The sequence below is a fragment of the Rutilus rutilus genome, assembly GCF_951802725.1.
Source record: "Rutilus rutilus genome assembly, chromosome: 8".
Taxonomy (NCBI): domain Eukaryota; kingdom Metazoa; phylum Chordata; class Actinopteri; order Cypriniformes; family Leuciscidae; genus Rutilus; species Rutilus rutilus.
Genome location: NC_140222.1, coordinates 26,886,096 through 26,912,841, shown reverse-complemented (window position 1 = coordinate 26,912,841; position 26,746 = coordinate 26,886,096). Strand labels below are relative to the sequence as shown.

Genomic DNA, 26,746 nt, shown 5'->3' with positions numbered 1-26,746 from the left:
AACTTCTCACTTCTGCTTTTGACAACATCAGCGGCCTGAAGTTTTTGTACATGTGGTGAGTCTCTCGGATTCAGAAATAGCCTCTCTGGTCAGCGTTCATGTTTAGGCGATTCTTCAGGCAATGTTTTTTTAGTGTCACGCTTATCACGTTAAGCACAGCGGCAGACCTCGAGTTCCCATCAGTCCGTTCTGAGTAAAAAAACCCACCTGTGCATTCAGGGTTAAGGTAACAAGCAAACGTTTCACCTTTATGCTACTAAGCTTAAATACGACATAACACTTAAGAAATATATGCCAATTTTAAATTACATTCAACATATAGATTGTAAATCAATAAAAAAAAAATAGATGATCAGTAGGTTATGAAAACATATGTTTTCACACTGCTTTAACTCACCAAAATAAGTTAAAGAATTTCTTCTTTTTTACAAGTTATAGCCTACAAGATTCAACTCATTTTTTAAAGTCTGTTGATTGTAATTTAAGTTGAAATGACAAACATCCAAGTTGATTGTACTTAAAAATGTAATGCAGCAACATTATTTTATGGTGTTTTTGTGCAAAATAATCATTCTTGTCATGCAAATGGGCCCATTTGAGCAAAAATGTTTTTGCATTCTAGCAAGTTAATAGTCATTTAATAAGAAATACTAGCTTTAGAAAAATAGAGATAAAAAGTCCTTTGTTGCTGATACATTTTTTAATGTTTTTTTTATTATTACATTGCATTCATATACAGTATGCATTCACACACACACACACACACACACACACACACACACACACACATAGGCAAAGTATGGGAAACTTCGACCATATTCTCGATTACCGGTGTTGACAAACAACACTAACTGTTCATATAAATGTTAAGAACTGTTAAAATACATAATAAAAAATAATAAAATATTGTAATAAAATAATTTAAATTATAATAATATTTTTGTCCTAAATTTCGCTCATGCTGATGCACGCATATAGACTTTTATTATTAGTGCTTCACACCTGCTGCATGCACTGGATAACAAAACTTGGATGGCATATATTGGGAAGCGCGTTGCTTTTCAAAGGACAAATAAGTGTAGGACGAGTAAGTTGCGGTATGGCTTCTTCTTAGACGAATAAATCCAAATAAAAAGTCCATTGTTGCATGAAATGTGTTTAATCTGGGGATTTAAAGTGGATCACATGCTCTGACTGAACAACAGCGGCACGAGAGCACGCGCATTCCACAGCAGCCTCTCGCGCATCGTTTGTTTTGCGCCTCAAGAAAACAGCGAGAAAGTAGCAAGGGAAAGTGGAAAAACATCATTTTTGATGGACTATCGCGGTTTGTTTGTGAAGTAAATCGGACATTTATCCACTGTCGGACATGACGCATTCCTATTGTCAGCGTTCTCTCGTGGTGCTCGCGTTTTTAGGGATTTTATCCGCAATAATGTCCGTGTTATCCGTCATTTTGATTTACCAGCTCCAAACGCAACAGGTTGTTCTAAAAGATTCGCCTACTTTCGTGTCGAGTGAGATCACAGCGGTGTTACTGCCCGTTTCTACGGTCCTCTCAGCCTTGTCTCTGACACTCAACTTGAGCTCAGTTGTTGTGTGTTTGCTTCACAGCTATTTCGCTACTGAAATATGCCGAGGAGAACCAGATACACAAAGGTAATGGAGAAACTTACTTGTGTAGTTACTTAATATGCGAGTTACAGAATGTCGAACAAGCGAGTGACATTTATTAGAAAGAACGACAGTACAAGCTCACTTTTCAAGCAAAACAATGCCCCCCCCCAAAAGAGTTTGTTTAGGTCTAAAATGATAATAGAGTAATACTCTATTACTAATAATACTCTATAGTCTTTAGTGGAACATTTCCATAGTACATGTGATGAATCACACCTGAGTGAACGTGAGGTAAATTTACTTAATACATCTACTAAAAATCACATTGAAATGACTCAGGAAAGCGAAGTTAGTTGGATCAAGTGTCCAGACACTTTTGGGGCCATTGTATATCAAACATAATTTCCATTTACTGGACCTTCGTATTTCATATTGAGCTCTAGAACCTTTTTCCAAGATATAGCCTAAACCAGGTTTGAACATTTTAAATGAATTCTAATTCAAAGTATAGAGCAGCATGAATGGTTGCTTTATGTATTCTAGCAGGTCACCGATATCTATTTGTTTTGCAAATTGAGGCCCTGCTACTAGTCCACACAACTAGAAGTGATCCATTTTGTTTTTTTTGCTTATATTCCAAGGGCCGACTGGTTTTTATCGGATAGCAGGGCTGTCCGGCATGTGAACATTGGGCTGTTTTGCCTTGGAGTTTCAGTTTACTTAGCTGGTAAGTGGACATGAAAAACCACAGGAAAGTCAGACTTGAGTTATACTAAAAACTTTAATTATTAGATTCAGAATAAGCGCATTTACAGAACTTAGTTAGAACAAGTAGAATTATAGTGCAAAACATCCCACAAAGCAGCTTATAAATATACGCCGATCCTTGGCGTCTTCTTTTCCGGCTCTTTAGTATGGAAGCCCATTTCCACCTAAGAGTAAATAAAATAGTGGTAACTGCGATTTTATATATTACAATTGTGACTTGTATGTCGCAATGTGCCATTAAATCTCATAAAACTGTAATATTTTCTTCACAGTTGCAACTTTTTATATTTCCCAGCTGTGACTTTACATCTCACAATGTGACTTTGTTTCATATTTAAACTCAGAACTTTTTTGTTTTTTATATCTCAGAGGTGTAAATGGCCTTTCATACTTTAGAGTAGCAATCATCCTCAATATGACGCATATGGTTTCATCCAGTTCTTCATCAGTGATCAAGTTTATATCCCAGAGCTGTGCTTTTCTCCTCCATCCTTTAGCATGCCAGAATCCAAAGCTCTTTTCCTGTAAAGCAAAAGCAATACATTAGTGTATATTCATCATTCAGAAGTCGTAGTATGGAGTGATTTGACATTAATATTTCTTTTTTTTTCTTTCTTCACAGCCATGTCTATTTACATGATATTGGTGTTTGAGGTCGAGAGCGGAATTGCCAGCGTGTGTGTGCTCTCCTCTGGTGTTCTCGTTCTGCTACTCATCGTTATTCACTCCCTGATACGTGCCGCACGTACGGCCAAATCCTTCCGCAGCGAACATACCCACACCATGTACCACAACTACCCTGAAAACAGCCCAGGAATCCGTACTTCGAACCTAAGCATTACGGAAAAGCCAATGAGGCAACACAGCTTAGCCAACCTGCATAGACATTACATCAACCCCGCTCACATCGATCCTAAATCGCTGTACTCGCCATCCAACGGGCCTCACGTTCACTCTAGCGATAAGGACGGCTACAGCGGCGGTGGGAGTGGACAGACACACCGGACCTTTTCAACAGAGTCTGGCCTGTTTCACACTCAGACAAAACCCTGGAACGGCGTCAACAGCGAGATGAGATCTGTAATAGCTCGCAAAGCCACGGTCAAGGATTCAACTTTAGTATGAATAGCATCACATCTACTTTTGTGTCAAGATGTACACTATATATATATATATATATATATAGTGTCTATACATTATTGTCTTAGAAGGCGGCCAAATTATGTATGTGACATTTAAAGCAAAATATGTAAAAAACTGGCTTTATTTTTTGTGCACCTAATATCACCTTACATGTGTTAGAAATCACACTTACAGATTTTAAAATAATATTGTAAAATTACTACTGAAACACTTGAGAATTTGTGAAGCTGTAATTGGATAATGAATGTTTTCTTTTACTTTCATTGTTTATTCAATGCGCTTCAGTAAATATGATTTGCTATAGAAAAATAATTAAGATGCAATGACAAATGCAATGACATACACCACTTAATAAATTAAATATGTGGGTGAAGCTGATTTGAATTGGTATTTAAAATGTCATAATAAATTTGAAATACAATGAAAATGTGTCTGATCTTTTAACAATTTTGTATGTAACCCACCAAATTACTACTAACACTGATGTAGAAAGACACAAAAATGAAGCAACTAACCTTGGAGAAAGATTTCCACGAGTCAAGGTGGTGTGACCGAAGTGTGTGTGGGTGTATCGTTTGGATTAATATCAGGTTTCACAGCACTGAAGCCACATGCATGTTTAAAAACAGAAAAAGTGAGCAACTTAAAAGTGAAGCAATCAAGCAAAGAAAAATGAAAGCATGAAAATGTCACATTTACATATAACAAGTGATATATAAAACTACAAAAAAAGGGGAAAGAATAATAGTGCCGTTTAATTGCAATGGGTTGAAATGGATAGTGACTACAACCTCCGTCCCTGCGAGCTGCTCATCTGTTCCTTCAGTGAAATGGCTTGGCGCAGAAGACCATCTATGTTCTTGAAATAGAGGCTACTGTTTGTCATGCTTTTAACCGCACTGAAAGGAAAACAGCCATGAAGTATGTACATAATATGAATAATCAATTTGTCGGTTTATGTAATGGGAATCTTACCTGCATGCATATTCAACAGTGTAGATTGCTCCCTGACTCTGCTCCTCCCAGCTCTGCATGTCTGTCTACAAATTCATAATTCATTACAACACTAAAGACATCTTAGAACGGTACATGTGTTTAAGGCCTAAGTGTTAAAGATAATGTACCTGGCAGACAAAAAAATATATATATTTTATTATTTATTTGATTTATAATATACTTTTCTCATACCCAAAGCTCTACAAGAAATACAAGTATAAATAACGTTACTTTGTAACAACAATTTGTAAGTAATCTACCGAGGCTGAGCGATATCAATGAAACGCACCTTGTGTTGCACGAGCTCTGGTAGGGATCTCCTGACGTGCTCCTGTAACCTATAAAGCGCTATAGACGGTTCATTGGCCAACACATACATACTCTCTGTGAATTTATCAGTCACTGTAGAAGAAATAAAGAAAACAAGGCATCAGCATCTCTTCAATAGGTTCATAACAAATCAGACTATTGACGACAAACACATAAAAGGCGTCTAATACGCTCTGTTATGTAAATTGAAAGTTTGAATCTAGCCAGGATAACTTACCTCTTTTTACTTTTAATTGCATTTCTTGATCCTCCATTTTTATTATCAATGTATGACATGAATTTCCTTCTGTGTTATCAATGCGCCGCTGTATCCCTACGATTGTGCTCCCAAAACATCATCCGTAGTAACACCAGCCCAATAACGAGTTCCTAGCCACTAGTTCGACACACCAAAAAGATTCATTCACTGAATCGTTCAGTTGCCCTTTCTGCAGATTACAACATTTACGAAGGAGTCATTGAACGATTCGTTAAAAATACCGAGTCGTTCGTGACTGAAATAAGTCTTATTGTTGTAGTTTTTCAACCAAGCATCATAAGCATTCCCCCACAAAATACAAAAAGAAGATTTGTTTTATTTCTGTGCTGCTGCTGGGCTGACTATTATAAGCTCTTGAAAAAGACAAGCAAGCAAACAAATATATGTTTCAATAATGTTCTTGAGCTATTTTAATAGTGGGTTATTATTATTATAAATCACTGTACACATCCATAATCATTCCAGCCTAATAACGAATAAGCTCAGAATCAAAACTCTACGCAGTGAAGGGGGCGTATTGATTCCATTGATCCAACCAATGAAATGCTTTTCCCCAGCCCGCACTCGAATGCTATTGGCTCCAGCTGTAGTCAGTCTTTGAAGGCAGGAAAGCAAGCAAGTCACGCGCTTAAAAGAGTCAGTGAATGAAAGTGAACTAGAACGATTCCTTAAAGATTCGTTCACGAAAACCACTTCCAGCTCTAATTGTTTAGAAGGATGCGATTAAGTTTGCAGCCAAAAAGTACAACATATATGATGAGAAAAGTACTTCATACGATGTTGATTCATTAGTGTGCGGTTTGTGTTGAGCTCAATGCACATTAAGTCTCCTATTTCAGTTTCACTTTTGCAAACGAATCAGGAAACAAAAGCAGCATATGTGATCTTACAAGCCTGTGAAGTTTAAGATCAAATTATTTGCTCATAAAGTGTAACGAATCGAAGGTAAGATACTCCTAAGACACATTTTATTATTTCATATTAGTATTAAAAAATATAGGCTACATAGTAATTTGTGCTAACATTGCTTATTTTCTAAATTGCGTACATTTAAAGCAGGTGTAATGATCAGTGATTATGGAAAACAGACTTGACGAGAACCACTCGACCACTCTGACGAATAAACAGCGTGGGAATGAGGTCACAGTCCGACCGGCCACTTTAGATAGTGAGTCTTTCACCTCCTTCCAAATGCACGAAACGCAGCCTTTTTGAACATAATTGTGAGTTTTAATTATGCCTTGTAGACCTCTCAATTCATCAGCTGGCAGCCCATGGAGAGATTTCACAACTGGAGATACATTTATCCAAAGGTACCCATAAATAAACAACATATAGGTATCCAATGCTTGCTGAAATAAATGAACAACATATGTATCATGGGTAATCTTGCAGACAGCTCTCTGCTTAACCGTCAAGATGAGCGAGGTTTCACACCACTAATGTGGGCTGCTGCATTTGGAGAGATAATGGTGGTAGAGTTCCTCCTTCAGAAGGTGAGAAAGACACTTTTTTTTTTTTTTTGCCACTGAGACTAGACAATATATGATATTATATTACATTAGGGAGCAGATCCGAGAACACTAGCTCGGGAACGAGAAAGTGCCCTGTCTTTGGCCAGCGCAGGAGGATTTGCAGATATTGTTAATATTCTCCTACAACATGACATTGAGATTGATTCCTATGACTGGGTATGAGCAATTTAATTATGTTTTTTTTTTTTTTTTTTTTTACATTTTACAAACATTAATTACTGTAGAAAATGTACACCTCATAATCATGCTTTCAATTTCAAACACAGAATGGTGGGACCCCTCTTCTCTATGCAGTTCGTGGTAATCACATAAAATGTGTTGAAGCTCTCCTAAGTAAGTCTTTTCAAAATATTCACTCATTTTGTTTTATTATTTGTGATGACTAACTGAAGTAAGTTTGTGTTTAGGATGTGGGGCAGATATCACGTTCGAGGCAGACTCTGGATACAGTCCTGTTGCCCTTGCTGTTGCATTGGGCCATAAAAAAGGCAAGTAATTCCTTACAGTATACTGTTATGCAAATAACCCATCTTATTTTATTAATTAATAACTGACTAATCTACCAACTCATTTGCAGTGCAAAAATTTCTTGAAGATCACATTTTGAAGCTGTTTCGGGGACCGGTTTCAGTGTCGGAGAACACATGAAGCAAAGGACTGCTCTTTGAAGACTTAACAATAATCCTGCATAGCTTTATTTTGACATGAAATAAAGAACAATCTGTTTTTCTACTTTTTTAATAAAAAAACACTTTTACAAACATGCAGTTCGTGTGTGTTGACCTCAAAAGGCACGTGAATAATCTGTAGAAATGAGATGTGATCAAAAGTAACATCAGTTGATGCTTTCCCTGTGAGTAGGTGGGAATAAACTCCACATCCAGAGGTGAAAACAAGGGGGGAGGAAAGCTGGTTGGCATTCCCGCCTCTTCATACTTCCTCTTGTCCTTTTCTCAAAACATTACAAAACCTTTTCCCCCAGGATATCCAATGTGTAAACAATTATTCTTCCAAAAAAGTCAGCACTGTTTTCAAACACTATTTTCAGCCTCTGCAATAAAGGGGCATCTTGAATGGGAAAACTGTGGGTGAAGAATCAAGGATCTGATAAGCTTGGGATAAAATGAAGAAACGGGCAATTTGGCCATTGGCCCGGAATGGAGAGAAAACAAAAGGTAGAAGGCACCGGAAATGTCCACTAATTCTGGTGGAGTTTAAATGATAGTCAATCTGAGAGAATATGGTGATTAAATGCATTTATAAGTGGAAGGTGCTGAAGAATAATATTGCACCACATGGAAGGATATTTGTAGACAGTTGTTGTCCTCTGGATAGAAGTCTAAAATATGTTGGAGGTCCTCTTCTTTGGCAGAACCTGTAGAAGAGAAAGTATTTTAATGGTTCTTACTCATAAACAACTGTATTAGGCCTATTTGTGTGACTTAATCTTAAGTATACTCGCAATAGAGCACAACAGTGACACTTTTTAAGTGATGTTGCAAGTGGTTTCTTTGTAGGCGTTTAACAAAAACTTCAGTACTGTGACACATTTTGCTTCCATAATCTTGCACATTCAGGGTGAGAATATTTAAGAACAATTACCAACAAAATACAGTACGTGACTTTTTGAAATGTAAGATATATATATATATATATATATATATATATATATCTTACATTTCAAAGTCACGTACTGTATGGTATAAAGTAATGTTTTTTCCATGTGAATGTAGCAAAGTTTATCAAGGAATCAGTTGAATGAATGATTCAATGACTCACACATTAAGGCTATCACTTGTTACTAGACTGAAACAGCATTTTTTAACGAATCAACCGGTCACCCACATCACAAACAAAAACGATCCAATCAATTTTTTCGCTAAATTTTCTCTTGTTTTTTCATTTATTTATTATTATTAATTGCAAAATATGATTACGACAAAATGACACAAACAGTACATTTTCAACGAAAAACTGACATGCAAGGCTCAACACAGAACCATATAAAATCCAAGACAGTGACAGACCAAGGACACATTTTTTCTTGTCCGAGAAGCCAATTTACTCGGATATACGTCACAATAGGGAAGAAAAGACGATCTTTCCGTTTCAATAACATGTATTACATTTTCGATCATACAAAATAAAACAAAAATAGCATATAAAATACAAAATAAGGTCATAAAAAAATATTTGCAAAGCTCTATTGGACTTCGGTAGTTATAAACACTATTCTTCAAAACAACGTCAATCACAGCTGTGATTACCAGATAGCACATGTCTATTTGATGTGATGTTTACATCTGCAACATGACATCATGACTTTGCGTAAACATACACGCCACTTTCAAGTCAAGTGGCGTGTTATCTATACGCATTTTGAGCTATCCGCGTGTATGTCCACGCCGTCATCTTCCGCGTGTATGTCTACGCCGTTAAATGTCCGAGTGATTCCGCGTGTATGTCTACGCCGTTAAATGTCCGAGTGAAACGAAGCAAAATGTAAATCTACATCTGGGGAGCGATATTTTTTTTACTAGAATGGTAGGGGAAGACTCATAAATGGTATTAACCCCAGTGACGGGTAGGTTTAGGGACGGGGTTGGTGTAAGTCATATGTTTATATAGAGAGTAATGTAACGTTAAGTCAACGGCGTTGATAAACACGCTGAAAAGCGATTATGCGTGTTGATAGCACGCCAAAAATGGAAATACGAATAGGCGTGTCATACATACGCCATTTCATGAGATCAGTCTGACATCTGGAAGACGTATTTTTAAGAGTGTTTGCTCATCTGCAATACGTCTATAGGACGTTTCCTGTCAGATGTCAAATAGACGTTTAGAAGATGTCAGTTTACCATACATTCTAAATCATTACATCTTAAAGACATCCTCTAAACGTATTTTTGACATCTGACAGGAAACGTCCTATAGACGTATTGCAGATGAGCAAACATTCTTAAAAATACGTCTCCCAGATGTAAACATCACATCAAATAGACGTGTGCTAACTGCATAGCCTATAGTATGAGCTTAACCTCAGAGCTCATGGTAGTGTTACCACTAAAAGCTGTTGTTTGTGTTGACTGACCTTTTAATTTACAAGATTTTCCTGAAAACCCTCCTTGGAACTGCAGTATGAGCTCTGATACTTTCACAGGCTGTGGAAACTCGAAGGCAACCCACTGAGATTCACCCTTTTGAAAGAAAAACGGGTTAAAAGGATGAGACAGCCACAACTGTTAAGCAACACGAAACGTCGCATCATCTCGGCAAGATCACCTGGTCAGAATTCCAGCACGTCTCCTCATTGGAATCAAACATGAACTTCTTTCCGAACTGTTTGACATCTCTGTTTAGCACAGAACTCACCCTGTGTGACAGAAACCTCAATTACATTGTTCCTACTGCGTTATGCGTATGTGTTTTACAAAAAATACACAGACCGAGTTAATATGAAACACCCACGTTTTTACCTGCTTTGTGTGTTGTTACAAATCAATGACTCTGCCATCTTCAAATCGACCTTTCAACTGTGGGCAAAAGAAAAGACAGACATGCGCATTTTCACGACAGTGAGGGCAGTGTGTAATTCACTTCTCTGCCGTTAGATGTCAGTGTCGCTCCTCAAATTGATAGCCACGGAGAGTCATATTTTTGGCCTCAACTCCGCTTGAACAGGCCAGAACTGGATGTAAATACTGTGCATCTTACCAAACTCGATATTATTTTTTGTGCAGAATCATTTGTTAAGCCAGAAGCAGCCAATTAGGCAGATTCCAACATAGACAGGTTGGCTTGGAAATGATGAGCAAAGCAAGGTAGCCTAATGGATAATATGAGTTTATGCAGCTCATGGTAATATCAGTTTTTAATCTTTAAGGACAGTTTTTGATTGTCTGTCAAATCTGGAACCTGAAGCAAAACCACATTAGAACCACATACACTGGAGTGGAAAGATAATTTTAGATTTGTTCATTAATATTTGTTTGAGGCGACGCACGTCCTGTGTATTTTTGAGTGTGACTTGACAGCATCACATTTGATGTCACAATCTTCTCTCTTGTCTTATTTGCATCAGTTACAGCTTTAATCTAAAACTGTGTTAGGCTATTTTTGGAATAAATGCTGTACAGAGAAGCAAGATCAGAGAAAGAGAGGGATTGACAAGATTATAAATAAACTTTCCAGCTTCAGTTTGTTTTATTGGTGTTAAGGTTTACAATCGATGGGCCGATTAAACAGATGAGAGGGCGGACACTTTAAAACCTCAAGATCACAATACATTTTCAGCCTGATTTTGAACAAAACCACACTTCTAACTGCACTTAATACAAGGAACAACTGAACTCTGGAATTCTTTGACAATACTCGTTGCTATACAGTAGGCCTATGTTATACAATATCTGTAAAATGGCTGGTATTATGATACCTAAATGACCCTTTGCTAAGCTCCGCCTTAGTTACTGACCAATCCTGACTTAGCAACTGTTGCCATGCGCCATGTTATAGACAAGCTTTTTCTCTTTTCCAGTTTATGTTAATGGACAATCTGTGTGTTTAGACCATTTTAAGTTGAATTTTACAGAAATTACCTCCCCCACCCCCTGTAAATGAATCTGTGCTTCGGCCCTCATTTCCAAATTAATATCCTACATTTGTTTCAAGGAAAATTAATGATAACAATTTAATTTAATTCAGGTCAAAGTAGACTTCTGATTGGTCAGCGTAGAGGCCAGAGTAAGAGATCACAGTACAGTCAAATTATTGTATTATTAAATATTTTTGAGTTCTGCTAACTTATTAGGGTATACAGTGTAGTAAATGCATTGTATAAATGTTAGGAACTGTTCTTTTTAACTTAAAGTCGTCACTTGTAATCGCGTTCATGTTTAGCGTCTCTCTTTTCAGTCAACTGCCTTGATTCTGATTTGCAGTCTCTGCAGTGTTGAATCATGCTACTGCTTCATTTAACAATTTCCTTCAAGACAAAATGGCAAATGAAATGCTTGCAATGTCACACTTCATTCCAGCTCACGTACGAGTAATATCCATTCAATTTTTACTACTTTATGAGCACACAAGGAACTCTAATTCTTTCTAATGGGATTTTTTAAAATCTTGTCTTGAGGTAGCAGCGTAGCTAAGTGTTTTTGTGTGTGTGTGTGTGTGTGTGTGTGTGTGTGTACAGGTCATTAGTGATGGACGCTTACGAAACACCCTTTGTGAAGCTTTTGTTTGGAGCACGCATCAAGTCAAGGTATTTCAGTAAACGAGGCTTCGTTACATCATAACTGTTTTGAAATTTGTCGAAATTTCAGTGGTTTGAAAATTGAACCCATAAACCTGTGTCTGTATGGTTTTTACCTGATCTCAGAATCAAATGTATAAATTTGTAGACATTTAATGACACATTTGTATGATAAAAAGGAAGAGTTGTAGTTAAAAGTCTCTGATTGGTCTGATTAACCAAGTTCTCCATAAAATAAACAAAACAAGACACTTCGTATTTAAAAGTATAGATAATTTGTTATTGCGTTTAGTAGATTGCCTTTTACAAGCCCAATTTCAAATGTTTTATTGAAGGTGTGCTTCAATAAAACATTTGAAATTGGGCTTGTAAAAGGCACTTCATTGAAAATCAACAGAAACCAAAAAATGATTTGGGGTTTCAAGCACTGGATTGGTCAGTAAAACATTTAAGGCGGGGCTTAGTTCTGTTTGGTAATATTGCATTAAATTACAGCCATTTTACAGTGAAATTCAATTTGTGCAATATGTTAAGCACGAAGAAGCCATAAAATCTGTTATATTGCTGCTGTTGATTTTCAATCATGGTTCTGAGTTGAAAATCACCACTCAAAGAATGATATGTGGATGGGATTTTCTTTTTGCATGCCGTATTCACAGCCAATCAATTATTCCGAATGCCATTTGATGTCCCATAAGGCACTCTGTGCTTTAATAAGCTGAAAATGGCTCCAAATAGAAGACACATCTGTTTGCTCTGGTGCAATTAGCGATATGTCTGAGCCGTTCCATGGTTTTTGGCAAGTCTCGTGTACTTGTCCCCGGCACCAGAATTTTCTGCTTCAATATTAGCTCGACTCATAATTAAACCCTTTAGGAGCGAAGCATTTGCGCAATATGCTCGGCCGCTTCCGTTAGAAAGTGCAGTAGCTCGTGCTTTATTCTCTTACAACTGCAAGCAAAAGATTTTGATTATTGTCTCTTTTCCAGTACATTGTCTTAGAGAGGCTGGCAGTCATTATTCACGGTGAACATGTGTGCTACTGCCAGCACTAAATTAGAAGAAAGATGGATGGACGCAGAAAAGAAGATTGATGACAAGGAAATATTCAGTATGTGCTCTAATCACTGTTTGTTAAATAGAAAGCTTTCAGTTGCTAATGGATGGTTTAGTCTTTGTAATGGTGATGTTATAGGGAAATCAGCTTTGAAATGTGCTTGTCAACTTTAGGTATTTGCCTAGGCGCATATTTGCAATAATTCAAATGGTGAAAGCTGTTTTCTTCCCATTGGAAAGAAAAATCTCAAGCCAGATCTTGGTAACACAAGCATTGAGATTAATTGGAGGGATTTTAAAAAGAAGATTCTGCCAATTAACAGCATTTGCAGCAAAATGTTGATTACCACAAACAAAATTATTACAATTTGTCCCTAGTTTTCCTTATAAAAAGCAAAAATCAAGGTTTTTTAGCATTCAAAAGAAGAAATATGAAGCTTGTACTTTTTAAACAGGCACTTGCATCTGTTAAAATGTGTATTATTTGAGCCGTAAAGTGGTTCGAATCATCATTTGTACAGTTGTTTCAGGGTTTATGGTGTTTTAACGGCTACAAAGTTGTAAAATTGACTATAACTTTACACAAGTGTTTTTCCCCCCTTCCCAAATCACTCATATACTGTTTGTGTCTTGTGGCTGTACTGAAACGCTGAGTATTTTAATTATAACGGATTGCCACGGTCACTTTCATTGTAAGTGCCGCACTGTAACTCAATTTTTTGCGTTTCTTTTAAGAAATGAATTAATTTAAGTTGAAATGAATTGATTCAGGATTATGCCTCAAATCATGAACCCATAATATTTCTTGAAGTCTCCTGTTTCTCTGATTTTGATCCTGAGAAAAATACTTAAGTTATCTCACATGTGCAATAGATTACAACTGAAGCAATGTCAGCTTCATCTCTGTGGAATAACTGCAGGGCTTACTATCACCTTTTGGCAAATGACAGACCTCAGCAACACTGTCCTATTGTCAAGCCATTGCACTTTGTCATGGTACATTGTGAACAGAGCAGTAAATCCCCTTGGCTATTGGTTCTACTGCAAAAACGGCCTGCATCAGCAGGGTTTGTGAAGTGTGCCCTTTTTGGTTTAAATACTCCACTGGTGCTAGACCTAAATCGCCTAAGGGCTTGAAGAAGAAGAACCTGCAATATTGAACATTTTACACTTCTCCATTTGGGACTAGTGCCAGGTTACCGCTGTGGTTTGAGCTGTTACAAAACATAGTGAGCTGTCTATCTAGACAGCATTTTAATGCCCTGTCCCAGATGGAAGATAGACCAATCGTGGCTATTTCTGTGGTCGTTGCTCCTAAACGGTGTTCCAACGTGGTACAGTGAGAGAGATTCAAGGACGGCCGTTGTCACAGTCTTGCGACCAAAGATACTGACAGTTTCTGAACTTTAGGAGGATCATCTCACAGTGTCTTTGTGTCTGCAACCTACTCTGATGATGTTTTATCCTAAAGGTCCCGTTCTATGTGATCCCATGTTTCAAACTTTAGTTAGTGTGTAATGTTGTTATTAGAGTATAAATAATATCTGTAAAATTATAAAGCTCAAAGTTCAATGCCAAGCGAGATATTTTATTTAACAGAAGTTGACTACAAAAAACGGCTGGATTGGACTACACCCCTCTACATCCTGCTTTAGTGATGTCACTAGAACCGTAACCTCCGCCCACAGGAACACAGGCGTATTGATGGCGAAATGTCAACAGACGTGGTTGATGTTTATCTATAATCGGATACCGCAAAAGTTTAATTCGAAGTTGTTAGTTTGCTCTGTCCATTTCACCACGGACTGTTTTTCTAACCTGGAATAATATCAAGCAGACTTCTCTCAGCGTTTCATACTGACGAAGGGGACTATTTCAACTATATTCCAGCAAGCGGTAAGTAGTGATTTAATATGGAAGTAGCGATCACTCTTCACATCGTTCGTTTCTCTTAGTAGGATGAAAATAATCTTACTTAAACTGTGATTAATATACAGAAAGCGATCAAAGAACAATCCCTTTCCAATCGCCCAAGCTATCAATCACACAGCGCGAGTTTATCTGGACACTTGCCAAAACTCGTTATGAAATCAATGACGCTGTTACACTGCACAACGAAGCTCTTACTGTATTTATATGCCTCATGTTTGCATTGGTGAAATCATTAGTGATAGTGCAGAAACTGCGTTGCAATGATAAGATCTTTCACACGATCAACAGACTGTCATCTGCTCAGTGCTCATCACTGCAACCTTTTATGTGATGGTAATAGATCTAAATACTTAAAAAACTTCTCATGATTCGTTAATCGAGATAGCTGTAATAGTAAAAACGTATAATAGCTGTAATAGTAAAAGTTTTCCAGATAGTTCCACATGTAATGCCAGACATTTCATATGCAAGCATGTCAGCCAATCACAGCAGAGGGCGTTTACACTGAAGTCTCACAGCAGACACGCCCCTTCAAACAGAGTGTTCAAACCAGGGAATGAAATCAGGCTAGGAAATATGCCTTTTATTTCTAAATTATAACAATTTTTGATCTAAAAAACATACTAACATTATAAGGGCACCCCTGGAAACATTATAAAATAATAATAATAACTTACGTTGTGGCAGTAGTACAGTCTGCTTACATGTTGTACCCAAGTTTATTAGATCCATGTCGTACAGTGTGATTCGATATTCACAGCCAATCAATTATTCCGAATGCCATTTGATGTCCCATAAGGCACTCTGTGCCTTAATAAGCTGAAAATGACTCCAAATAGAAGACACATCTGTTTGCTCTGGAGCAATTGTATCACAGTAATTATTTTATAGGATTGCCAAAATCGCACTCTGTAGCAGGCATAAGACATCATCACCATGCTCTTCCTGATGCAAAGACAAAATAAAAAAAAATTATTTATAATTTATTTAATTTAGTATTGAAAACTAGTGATAAAAATGGCTAAATCCTATTAAAAAAATAGACCATCAACTGATAATCATCTGCTATGCATTTTTCAGAGTTTTGAGGTGCATTCACACCATGTCGGAATTATCATAATTATGAGATTCCGACTTGTTAAAAGTGTTTACGTCCCCGTAGGACTCGTAATTACAACTTGTAAACTCAGAATTTTCAGAGAGCTCCTTGCATCATGTGAACGCTGTACCACCTGACCACATTTAGATGTTGATAATGTTGCCATAGAAACGCAGATTTCCGAGTCCAAGAAGTGAACAGCTCTGAGAACATCATGTTTCGTCATCTCGTAATTACGATAATCAAGATATGGTGTGAACGCAGCATTGTGTCATCAGCTTAACAGCAACATGCTAACAGTTGTAAATAAAACAAAGATTATTGGAGTATATTTGACAATACTATTTAAAAATTTCTCGTTTAATTTAATGTTACTTGCCATTTCTTCGTAATTATTTATGAATTTTACTAGCAATTTCTGAGTGAAATTTGTTTCAAAGACATTTCATTTCAGCTTCCAATTGTGTTAGAATCCTGGCTTGGGGTCGTTTACATGACACCGTTTTCAAAACTTTTTATGCATTTTGGCTGTTCATTTACAGGACAGCAGCGTTTTGGGGGCCTGAAAACGCAAACTTTTGAAAATGATACTGTTATGGTCTCAGCGTAAACTACAAAAATGCAAATTTGTAAAAACGGTGACATTATGCGCATATGTATTACGTGTTCAAGCTATAGGCGCATGGTGTTTCTTTACAAAGTGACATTGCCATCTACTGGCCTGGCATGAATAATACAGCATTTGTAGTCCTTTTTTGTGGATCCGTGTGAATGGGGATCATTTTGACAGCATTGTCGCCTGTGCGCGTTTAACAAAAAGGAAAACCTTTTCCGTTTTTAGTACATCATTGCCACGTAAACGTACCCTTAGAAGACAGTTGCCTACCTAGGATGTAGACAGCAGAACAGCTCACTGAGCTTTGGAACAGATGCCTTCCATACCACAGATTCCTCAAGCCTTTAGTTGTTTTAGCATTCATAGAAGGACATAAGAGGTCATTTGTTGGCATGGTGATTCAATTTGCCTGTCGTTAAACTCTTGGTCTGTGCATGAGAGTAAGTAATCTGTTGCAGATCAAATGGAAAATAAACATCTAGAGTGCAAATTAAATTACTCTGAGTGCCATTTCAATGCGCTGTTTAAAGCATCATCAAGGCTGTTTTAGTCAAAAACCCTTTCCACATAAAAGACAAATCATTTGCCGAACGCACAAAATTTTCACAAGGTCATGTTGTTATATGAACAAATTGACCAATGTGTTCTTTTTGAAGGTTCTTCTGTGCGCTTTTCAGGCTGTGAGTTGTATTCGATTACTAGTTTCCCCAGTGCATTTTCTTTCCCAGTGACTTGAATGAAAACAGCTGCCTCACATAGTCGCCTACATCCGTGAAAAACAAAGGTGTGAATCCTTGCTAGTTTCGCACGGGCTTTATGCCTTTTACTTGAACTTTAGATTAACCTTGCAAATTGCTTTTACTGCCATTATCACAGAATAACACCTTGAATTAGGATGATTCCATCTCATTAACTGAGACGTACACCAACCGACAGCAGTGAACATCTGGGCGGCTCAACATGAAATGTTTGTGGAGGACTGGTTGAGAACCAGATAATATCGTACCATGCAAAGAGTCCACCTCTAATAGGGAGCCACTGGAGCATTTTGAGTCTGTGTATATTTGTAGGGGTTCAGAGAGGTGGTGGTCTCGAAGTCCAACAGCTGCCAAAAAGGACTTCATCATGACTGGGTCAATTCAGTTGCTGCTAGTTCAATTCAAGCTCCAATATTGTCCAATCCAATTGATTTTGATTCTCAATGGCGCCAATTTCACCTAATAAGTGATCCAATTTCCATGCAAACTCCATTCAAACTCTTTCACTTTATATCCAATTTCTTCAGCTCATCCCCACATAATACATCTACGCTCTCATTGCAGACTCCACAAATGAGAATGATGAACCTTCCAGACACTTGGACCTGGTCTGCGAATATATTTCGCTTGGCTTTGGGAAACCAGACAATGCAAGTGTTTCTAGTGAGTCAGCCCTAGTGATTAAGAACTACTGCTTTGTGGAAACCCTGTGATATCACTGTCCATTGCAATGCAATATCTCGTGTTTACATGTGTGCAAATAACCACGTTTGAAGAGGATTTTTACCAGTACTTTAAGGCTATCTTGAGGGACCCCAATGGAACCATATTTTGTTGTTGTTACATTAGGTTTAACATTGGCTGAAATAATGACTTTTTGTTCCACAGTCTTCCCTCTTATAATCAACAAATAAATTAAAGTTGGCATGAAATGGAAATGAAACCTTTTTTCTTTTTTGAAGTGATTCCAATCATATTTCAAGCCATTCAAAACCATCATGGTGAACAGTGCGCATCTGAAGTGTCTCCGCTGAAGGAAATAATCCATTATTTATAGGCTTTAATATATCGGCCATGTTTTCTAATCAGGCCGATCACGATATAACATTAAAAATGATCATATATCGGCCGAATCTCAATATGGTGGCCAATATATTGTGCATCCCTAAAATGCATGTTATTGATCTTGTTCATTTTTATTTATTTATTTATTTTATACATTTTTATCAAAATGTCAACTTGATCTCTGGTGAAATGTCAGTTTACTCTCTGGTGACGAATGCCGGACCTCTCCATTTCGTCTGCATAATCTCCACCCCTTTCTTACAATCTACTCAACTATTCAGATCAGCCTCCATCCAATCAATTGAATGTATTGAACTAGACCACGGCCTACTTTTTTTCTCGATAATCTGTTTCACTCGGATGTAGCCTACGTCACAATGTGGAAGACAAGATCTGTTGCTGCTGCCATTACATCGTGTCTTTAACCATAGAATGGCTCTTTCCTCTATTATATGCATCTGAAGTTAAATGGTTTAATTAATCTGATCTCTGATACCATGTTAACCCAGCCATTTAACATAGCACTGGCATTTTGGTGGGGAGTCATCGGAATCAGTGGTTTAGAAATGTCACTGGATGGAATACTCTGTATGACAGAAGAGGAAATTATTTGTAAGTCTATTCCTTATTCTCAGAGTCATTCTGAGTCACGCTGAGCAATTTACTGGCACTAAGACGGTAACCCTTTTGTTGAACCAAAGACCAGGAGAATGTCTCAGTCGTTCTTGGTAGCTTAGCAACATGCTGAACATCTTTCAAGTCTTCAGATACAGATATGTAAACATCGTTTTTTCAGACGAATTTACATAACGCACTGACATAAATCCTGATGTTGACACATAATTAGCTTGTCTGAGGGCTTCTCGTATGTTAAAACTGAAGGGAAAACACTTTGAGTGCAGTTGGAAATGTTTGCTTAACATTTTAGATCAATTTGAAGGTTTCAGCATTCTGGAGAAAGATTTGTTGTACTAGGTGTGGAATCCAATCTCATCTTTAAAGAATCCCCTGCAAAAAACACAAATCAAATTATGAAAAGCAGCGTTTCCCAATACCAAATCAAACAGAATTGTGGCCTTGTTACTGTAAACATATTTTCAAGTCAAATAATTCAGACTGAATATTAATAGGATTACGGCGTGACAATCCATGGCCCATAAATCTGATGGCAACTGGATTAAGGTGAGAAATTGGATTGCCCTTATATACTGTATATAACCACTATCCTTACGACTTCTCGGCAGCCCGACTTTTGGAGCAGGATTTGGAGACAGACAAACTAACTGACTCAGCGGCATTTAATGGGAACGCAGTTATTGTTTGTGGATCAGATTAAAGTGAACAGACAGGTGTGTAATAGAACTCCAGGATCCCAAAGTCACAAAACGTTCTTCTCACCAATGAAGGAACATACAAGAGCTATTCTGGCAACAAAGAAGTTGATTTGTTATAAGAATGAAGTGCACCATTTGTTGTGTGGTAAATACATCTTATCTTGTTTTGTAAAGAATGGAAAGCTCATAATATTCCATCGAGGTTGATATCTTTTAAATCCTTCCCCCATCATTGAGTGTATTGAAACTCGTGTCTTTATCTTGAGTGGCCAGACACACACTCAGACATCATGTATTACACCTGATTGTTATCTTGTTGGGATCTTCGTGAATCTACTTTGTTACAGTGAAAAGAATGCTTGACTGTCGAAGGTAAGAAGCTGTGCATGCCCTTGAAAGTTTGAAAAAATAGGCTCCAGTGCTCATTCAGGATCATCAGAACATTGACAGGAATTCCTCAGGAACTGTATAAACATTTTCCTGAAATCAAGGAAGTCATACGGGTTTGGGACGAAATGAGAGTGAGTAACCTGAATTTTCATTTCTGGGTAAACTGTTCCTTTAAAGATAGAGGTGAGGTGAGGTGAGCTTTAATCTTTTGATGGGTTTTATAAGCAACCACAGCTGTTCTGTGATCCAGAAAGTCGCAAACAGCTTCTCCGGGCTTATCAGATTCCAGTTTGCATTTCTGAAAGATCATCACACACTGTAGCGTCTCTCTTCTTTCGATACACATCGCCACTTATAGTTATGAACGCTTTGAAACTCTCTCCAGTATTTTGGATCGTGTTTATTTTTTACATTCTTCCACTTTTGCAGATAACTTTTCATTCTCAAGGCGAATGCTCACAAGGATCCATAGACTCATTACTATGATAGAGGATCAGGGTTGAAAGCATTATTGTTCAGGGAAAGGGACAAATAAGTTTGACACGAGGCACACAGTTCTAACCGGCACACTCATTAAAACTTGAGACTCATTCTGTTGCCTTTGATATGATGAGTTGTCCTTCGGAGACGCAATTTAGGCCCCATACAAACCACCGAGATGCATAGCGTGTCTCTCTCACGCCATTAAAGACTAAACAAATCTCCCCTCGGGCCATGGGAACTTATTTTTTTACAGAGGGCTCCTTTGATTAGGAGTAAGCAGACTATAAGCATGAATAGCAAATCTGTGTCAGAAAGCCTCATCTGGTTTAAAACATCGACCGGGGATAGTACAAAGCCGTGTGCGTTCTGTTTTCTCAAAAGAGGGTTGATCATTAAATCAAAATACTCCCACAATCAGTTGTAAACTCTATTCAGAAGAATAAGAACAATGAACAATCTCCAAAACACTGTAAAAAAATTCTAACCTCCCCAACTCAAAAATTTCTAGTGACTGGGCACATCTAAATTTTTCAATTTGCCCAAGTGAAATTCTGTAAATTATAATATTACATTTTAGGGCTGCACGATTTATGGTATTTTAATCGCGATAACGATATCTGCCTCTCTCGATTAATTTTAAAAAATCGTCGCGATATTTGCCCGCTCGTTTTTTATCCTGAAAACGCTTTTTTATTAGACTTTTGCATTATCTTGCATTAAACAAGTCCCCACTAGCACTGATGTTTGTGGTTGCCAGATCTGAACATCTTAAATCTCCCAAATTACCCAAACAGAGCTTTTATCTTACATTTTATGCCCCGTGTTTTACTTACTCGGTGCAATCTGGCAACCCTGCGCGCGCGCTTTACACTGCGGAAAAAGCACAGATCTCCACAGCGATATTCAGTTTGCATGAAATTGTTACACAGCCAGTCTGTTTCTTCACAAGCCACTTGTGCCGGTTGTGTGACTAAATATGTTTCTAAATGAGTTTCGCTGTTCTATTTTTTTAAGTTTAAGTTTTTACCAGTTTTCATGATGTGAATCAGTTGAAAACGACAGCCACTGACCGTTTTCAGTGTGTATCAACAAGTAGACTATTTTTCTTTGCAGTACGAATTTGCTGAGCGATCTGGATCTGTACGTTGTCTCATTTTCAACCGAAATGTGTCGCTTAGAAGATCTAATGTGAAGACGCATCACAAAGCGCTCATCTAACGTTAAATCATGCCATTTGTATTGACTTGCTGTCTGAGGAAGTTGTAGTTGGTTAAATGAAGTCTGATGCTGATGGTTTGAAATTAACATCGCTGTCAAATCACTGGCCAATTTGGCATGTTATTATGTTTACTGATTTTGCTGGGGAAATTCGTGTAAACCAAATCTGCGCGGATTTTGCGCAAATACTCGTGCAAAACCGTTAACTGTCTCTTCTCTTTCTCTGTAGTTTCTCAAATGAGAATAATCGTGATTAATTATCGCGATTATAATTTTGAGCAAAATAATCGTGATTATAATTTTAACCATTATCGTGCAGCCCTATTACATTTACAGAATTTCACTTGGGCCGATTGAAAAATGTCGATGTGACCAGACTAGAAAATGTTGATTTGGGGAGGTTAGACATTTTTTACAGTGAACTTACGGACATTTTATGAAGATACGTGTTAAACGAATGAGTTTGAGTAGTAGAGAGAAAGTTAACATCACAAGACTATTACCCTCGGCTTTCAGCCTGTTTTTTTTTTTCTGTTTTTCGTACAAGTTTGTGTCATTGCTTAGACATTTCATTTTTTACTCTCTGTGTGGATTTTAGGAATGTCCTAATGGGTTGTGCAGGGACAATGCCAATTAGCTTACTGCTTTGTAGATGAAAGGGTGATTCAGATGAGCGGTCAGGTTAACAAAGCCGTCAAAATGAAAGAGGAAAAAGAGGGAACAATCGTACTGTCACAGCTTTGAAAAGAGAATTGTGTTTGGGGGTGTTTTGGGCATGTGATGTGACAGATCTTATTGTTATAGTATCAAAAGCCCTGGAGTACCTCTCGAGTTCATGGGGATATATCCCCATCCTGAAACCTTCAAATTCCAGAAGGTATATATTGTAGGGATGCACGATATATCGACCACCATATCGATATTGGCCAATATATATTCATTTTTAATGTTAGCGTTATCAGGCCAATAAAAAAATGTGGCCAATATATTAAAGCCGATTAATAATTGGATTATTTCCTTCAGCTGAGACACTTCAGATGCGCTCTGTTTGCCAGGATGGTTTTGAATTGCTTGAAATATGATTGAAATCACTTTAAAAAAAGGAAAATACAGTTAAGTGCAACACAAGTCTGTCATATAAGAGAACATCATTTTAATTGTGTGCATGGTTGGAACATGGATTTTAATGGTGAGACTTGTTTTTGTAATCAGGATCTCAAAAATTAGATTAAAACTTGGATTTAGATTTATCAGCCAATATATCTGTTATCGGCTTTCAAATATAAAGAATTATCGGTTATCGGTATCGCCCAAAATTTTCATATCGGTGCATTCCAGGCTGTTCTATGTCTATTCTTGCTTTGTACCTTGACCTTTTAGGGATATAGTCCAGCCCAACATAAGGGTTCTGTCATTATTTACTCAACAACCTCATGTCATTTTAGACCTGTCTGATCCATCCATAGATTCTTCCATCCATAGAACGCCAGTGGAGAAGTTTTGAAGAATGTCTGAGCTGCTCTCTTCCATACAATGATTCTGACCTGGCTCCAAAAAGAGAAGTTCATATGACTTTCACACTATATTCGGAAGCTGTACGATAGTTTTGTGTGGCGAACAGACTGAAATTTAAGTTATTTACTAAATCTAGCTTGACGGCCGCAGTCACCATTCACTTTCCTTTTATGAAGAAGAGCAGCTTGGAGAATTTGCTAGAAACCAATTCCATAAAGTCATATGTTTTGTAAAATACATAATATAAACTTTTATATTTAGGTTAACTATCCCTTTTAAGACTGAAGAACATTGTGTGAAGTGGAAACAAGTTCAGTAGCCCTTTATGCACCTTAGAAATGTGTTTTTTAGTGAGATGAAAATAACAGCAAAATGCTTGAAAAATTCTGTGGGTTGCACTTAGAAACAACAACCACACCAATAAATCATCCAAGGAGTGTGTCTGAGAAAGCAAATGAAAACTAGATTTTTATATTTTTGCCACAAAAAAAACATAATTCTAGGGTGTTGTAGGGTGACACAATTTTTAGCATGTTGCCACAGAGGTGTGCAAATGCGTTGCGTTGAGATGGTTACGCAAAAGGAGTATTTTATAAGACTTCGCTCTTGGAGACTGAAGCACTTGGGCTTTTTTCAGGCTGTTGTGCTTTGGCCAAGCATAACTGACAGAAGTGTTTCCTCTGAGACAAGCAGCTTGAATTGCGATGGCCATCCCCCCGACTTTCACAGTTTCTAGCCTTGCTGGCTTAATGGGCACTAGTGCTCTCACAGACGCTGCTTACCGCGTCTGAAAAGGACACAGTCGCGTAGAATCACAGTGTGTTTCCCATTAACACCTAGCTTTCCCTCTCACATAATAGGGTGAATCGGTGAAAATGGGCTTTTTTCCCTCTTTTTTTAACCCTGCGCTTGTGAAATGTCAGCCTGACAGTTGTCGGATTGCTTTCACTGGATGATAAACTGTAAACCATGAAATCCTCACTCGCTCAGGTATCGCTCTTGGCAACAATGTGAATCTGAACCTCTCGCTGCTTACCGCGATCCCTTTTTATTTGCCAAAGTCCGTTCAGCCGTTGAGGTATCTGTTTGGTTTACTTGGATTAAAGGTGTATAGAAGGGTTAAAGCAAGCCAAGCTTTATCGACAGCATCTTTGGCTTGCCGTTGGTCGCTGCAGACAATTTCAAATCATCCAAACAAGCAAATAATTGGTTACTGTTCTGGATGAATTAACATCAGTGTGATTTTTATTCAATCCAATTCAATTCACATTTATTTGTATAGCGCTTTTCACAATACACATCATTTCAAAGCAGCTTTACAGAAATTGCATGAGTCCATATTACAATTTAGAGTGATCTGTTATCAGAGGTAATGGATAACAGAGTATTATGCAAAAAAAAAAAAAAAAAAAAAATGTTTTTTAATGGTCATCACAGAAGTTTTGCACGGAAAAATCGCATATAACTGCATAGACCAGTTAGTAAGTGATTTTATCACACGCAACAAGGTTGCTGATATTAAAATTCTGACTGTACCGATGCCAATAATTATTTTATTTTATTATTTTATTTGATGGCCAATAACTAATAAATAGCCGATATTTTTGTATAAGGTGATTAAACTAAAATCATTCATTTAAAATGCTAAAAATGAATGTAAGCACCAGAGCATTTATAATATACTGTGTCTGTGTGACAGCTGAATATTCAGTATCTTCTGATGAATTCAAAAATAATCTCGAATATCATCTAATATGGTACCGATGTAAAGATAATGTTTTTAAACGGCGTATTTAACGCTTATCCTGGTGCAATGCTTTGCTTTATAGACTTCCATTGTAAGTGCATTACAGCAAACATGGCTTTTGTTTACTTGTTAGAAACTGAGGAATGAATCTTAATTCTTATAACAGCATCTGTTCCATTAGAGCTTGACTTGTATTAAACCTGGAACATTCCGTTAACAAGTATGACACAAGAAGGGATAATTTTAAATGAAATCTCTTTCTGTCTTGCAATGTTTCCCTTAGGCAGGTAGTAATAGTACATCTGGTTGCATCTCCATCAAGAAGGCATAGCAACAGACATGTTCTTTTTTAGACTGCAAAGCTCCGTATGGATTGGGAGCTCGTCTGTGCAACACTGAACATGTTGTTAACAAAGTGCATCTTACATGATTTACTACATCCCTGCTTTCACTCCTCATGCCGAAGAATCTAATGAAGCTAGAGAGGATGTTTATGATGGGCATTTATGTTCGTAAGTGGCTGTAGGCGTATATGTTGTATTTCTATTATTTGTAATTGTGTGTTTGCTTGCAGTGAGAGTGTGCATGTGTGTTTATATCTGGTGGAATTAAGCTTTGCCCTCTGTGTAACACAACTCAGCCCAAGGACACTCTTTTGATCCCAACGTTGTCTCGGCCTGGAGGTAAGGAAGAGAGTTTATGAAGCCTGATGGGTTAAATCTGCCAATTACGATTTCTTAGCCCAACATCCACCCACATGGTTTGGCTTTTCCATCTGCTGTGAGGCCTGGATGTATTCTGCATTCAGTGTGCTGCATTGTGTCGGCATTAAAATTGATTGTTGATTATTATGTCCTGATCCAAGAAAATAGAAAATAAAGTAAAACTGATTTTTGGATCAGGACGTAATAAACAAATTATCTTTAATGCTTATCTTTAATCTGTGATCTTTAAAGTAATACAGATGTCATCATTTACTCCCCCTCAAGTTGTCGTCTATGATTTTATTTATTCGGTTTATTTGTGTGCCCACGCTGTTCTTTTCCATATAACGAAAACATTAAACTGTCAAGCAAGCTGCAAAAACCACAAAGTATGCCACCATAAAAGTGGTTGGTAACGTATTGGTTATCAGGAGGTATTAAAGATTTCTTATTTATTAATATCAATCGAATGCCACCATTCATATTCCATATATAGGCTACATAAATAAAACATAAATAAAATCTTCAGTGACACAACGCAGCTTTGATAAAGGTTAAAGTCTTGGCAAGGTTAACACTGAGCACATCACGCCGCCTTTGTTTCTGTTGTTTATTTGTTTTTAATGTTTGTGCTGGGGGATACTGTCACTCAGATAGTTGTGTGGCGATGACAGTTAAATATACTTCCTGAGGTTGTTTTCAAACCAGCAATATTTCTGCTGTTTATTTTGATCGTGTGCTTACCTGAATTATAGACTGACACAGTGATTATTATAGACTGACTATAACAACAGTGAGGATGACAAGCTGCTGCTTTTGCATCTATTTTTATGAAGATTGTCAGCAATAGAGTTGATAAATGTAAAATGCTGAAGCAGACGGGCGGGTGAGGTAGAATACAGTTAAAACATGACATTTCATTCATTT

General features: G+C 37.4%; 4 protein-coding genes across 7 annotated transcripts; 2 read left to right on the top strand and 2 right to left on the bottom strand.

The window, feature by feature from the left end:
* The first annotated feature begins 1,046 nt into the window (after positions 1–1,046).
* On the top strand, positions 1,047–4,034 carry tmem221 (transmembrane protein 221). The gene is made up of 3 exons (XM_084417261.1): positions 1,047–1,659; positions 2,259–2,344; positions 3,008–4,034. Exons 1-3 carry the CDS (start codon positions 1,370–1,372, stop codon positions 3,508–3,510), a joined length of 879 nt encoding a protein of 292 aa, XP_084273387.1. The 5' UTR covers positions 1,047–1,369; the 3' UTR covers positions 3,511–4,034.
* Positions 2,380–5,576, bottom strand: borcs8 (BLOC-1 related complex subunit 8). Of its 4 annotated transcripts, XR_014628379.1 has the most exons (7): positions 5,072–5,219; positions 4,814–4,926; positions 4,504–4,568; positions 4,320–4,427; positions 4,044–4,129; positions 2,777–2,907; positions 2,380–2,549 (listed from the first exon to the last, which is right to left on the bottom strand). XR_014628379.1 is itself a non-coding variant. In XM_084417262.1 (6 exons), the coding sequence occupies exons 1-5, from the start codon at positions 5,106–5,108 to the stop codon at positions 4,066–4,068; spliced, it is 387 nt and encodes a 128-aa protein (XP_084273388.1). In that variant the 5' UTR covers positions 5,109–5,576; the 3' UTR covers positions 2,380–2,907; positions 4,044–4,065. The 4 variants fall into 4 exon arrangements, 2 of the variants coding, with proteins under 2 accessions (XP_084273388.1, XP_084273389.1); XR_014628380.1 differs by lacking the exon at positions 4,044–4,129; XM_084417262.1 differs by having other exon boundaries at positions 2,380–2,907; positions 5,072–5,576.
* A 176-nt stretch (positions 5,577–5,752) lies between these two features.
* On the top strand, positions 5,753–7,409 carry rfxank (regulatory factor X-associated ankyrin-containing protein). Its single transcript, XM_084416505.1, has 8 exons — positions 5,753–6,058; positions 6,170–6,281; positions 6,361–6,426; positions 6,509–6,609; positions 6,679–6,804; positions 6,915–6,981; positions 7,056–7,136; positions 7,226–7,409. The coding sequence occupies exons 2-8, from the start codon at positions 6,191–6,193 to the stop codon at positions 7,294–7,296; spliced, it is 603 nt and encodes a 200-aa protein (XP_084272631.1). The 5' UTR covers positions 5,753–6,058; positions 6,170–6,190; the 3' UTR covers positions 7,297–7,409.
* Positions 7,371–10,222, bottom strand: nr2c2ap (nuclear receptor 2C2-associated protein). Its single transcript, XM_084416506.1, has 5 exons — positions 10,128–10,222; positions 9,934–10,024; positions 9,743–9,848; positions 7,956–8,023; positions 7,371–7,732 (listed from the first exon to the last, which is right to left on the bottom strand). The coding sequence occupies exons 1-5, from the start codon at positions 10,163–10,165 to the stop codon at positions 7,610–7,612; spliced, it is 426 nt and encodes a 141-aa protein (XP_084272632.1). The 5' UTR covers positions 10,166–10,222; the 3' UTR covers positions 7,371–7,609.
* Positions 10,223–26,746: the final 16,524 nt, after the last annotated feature.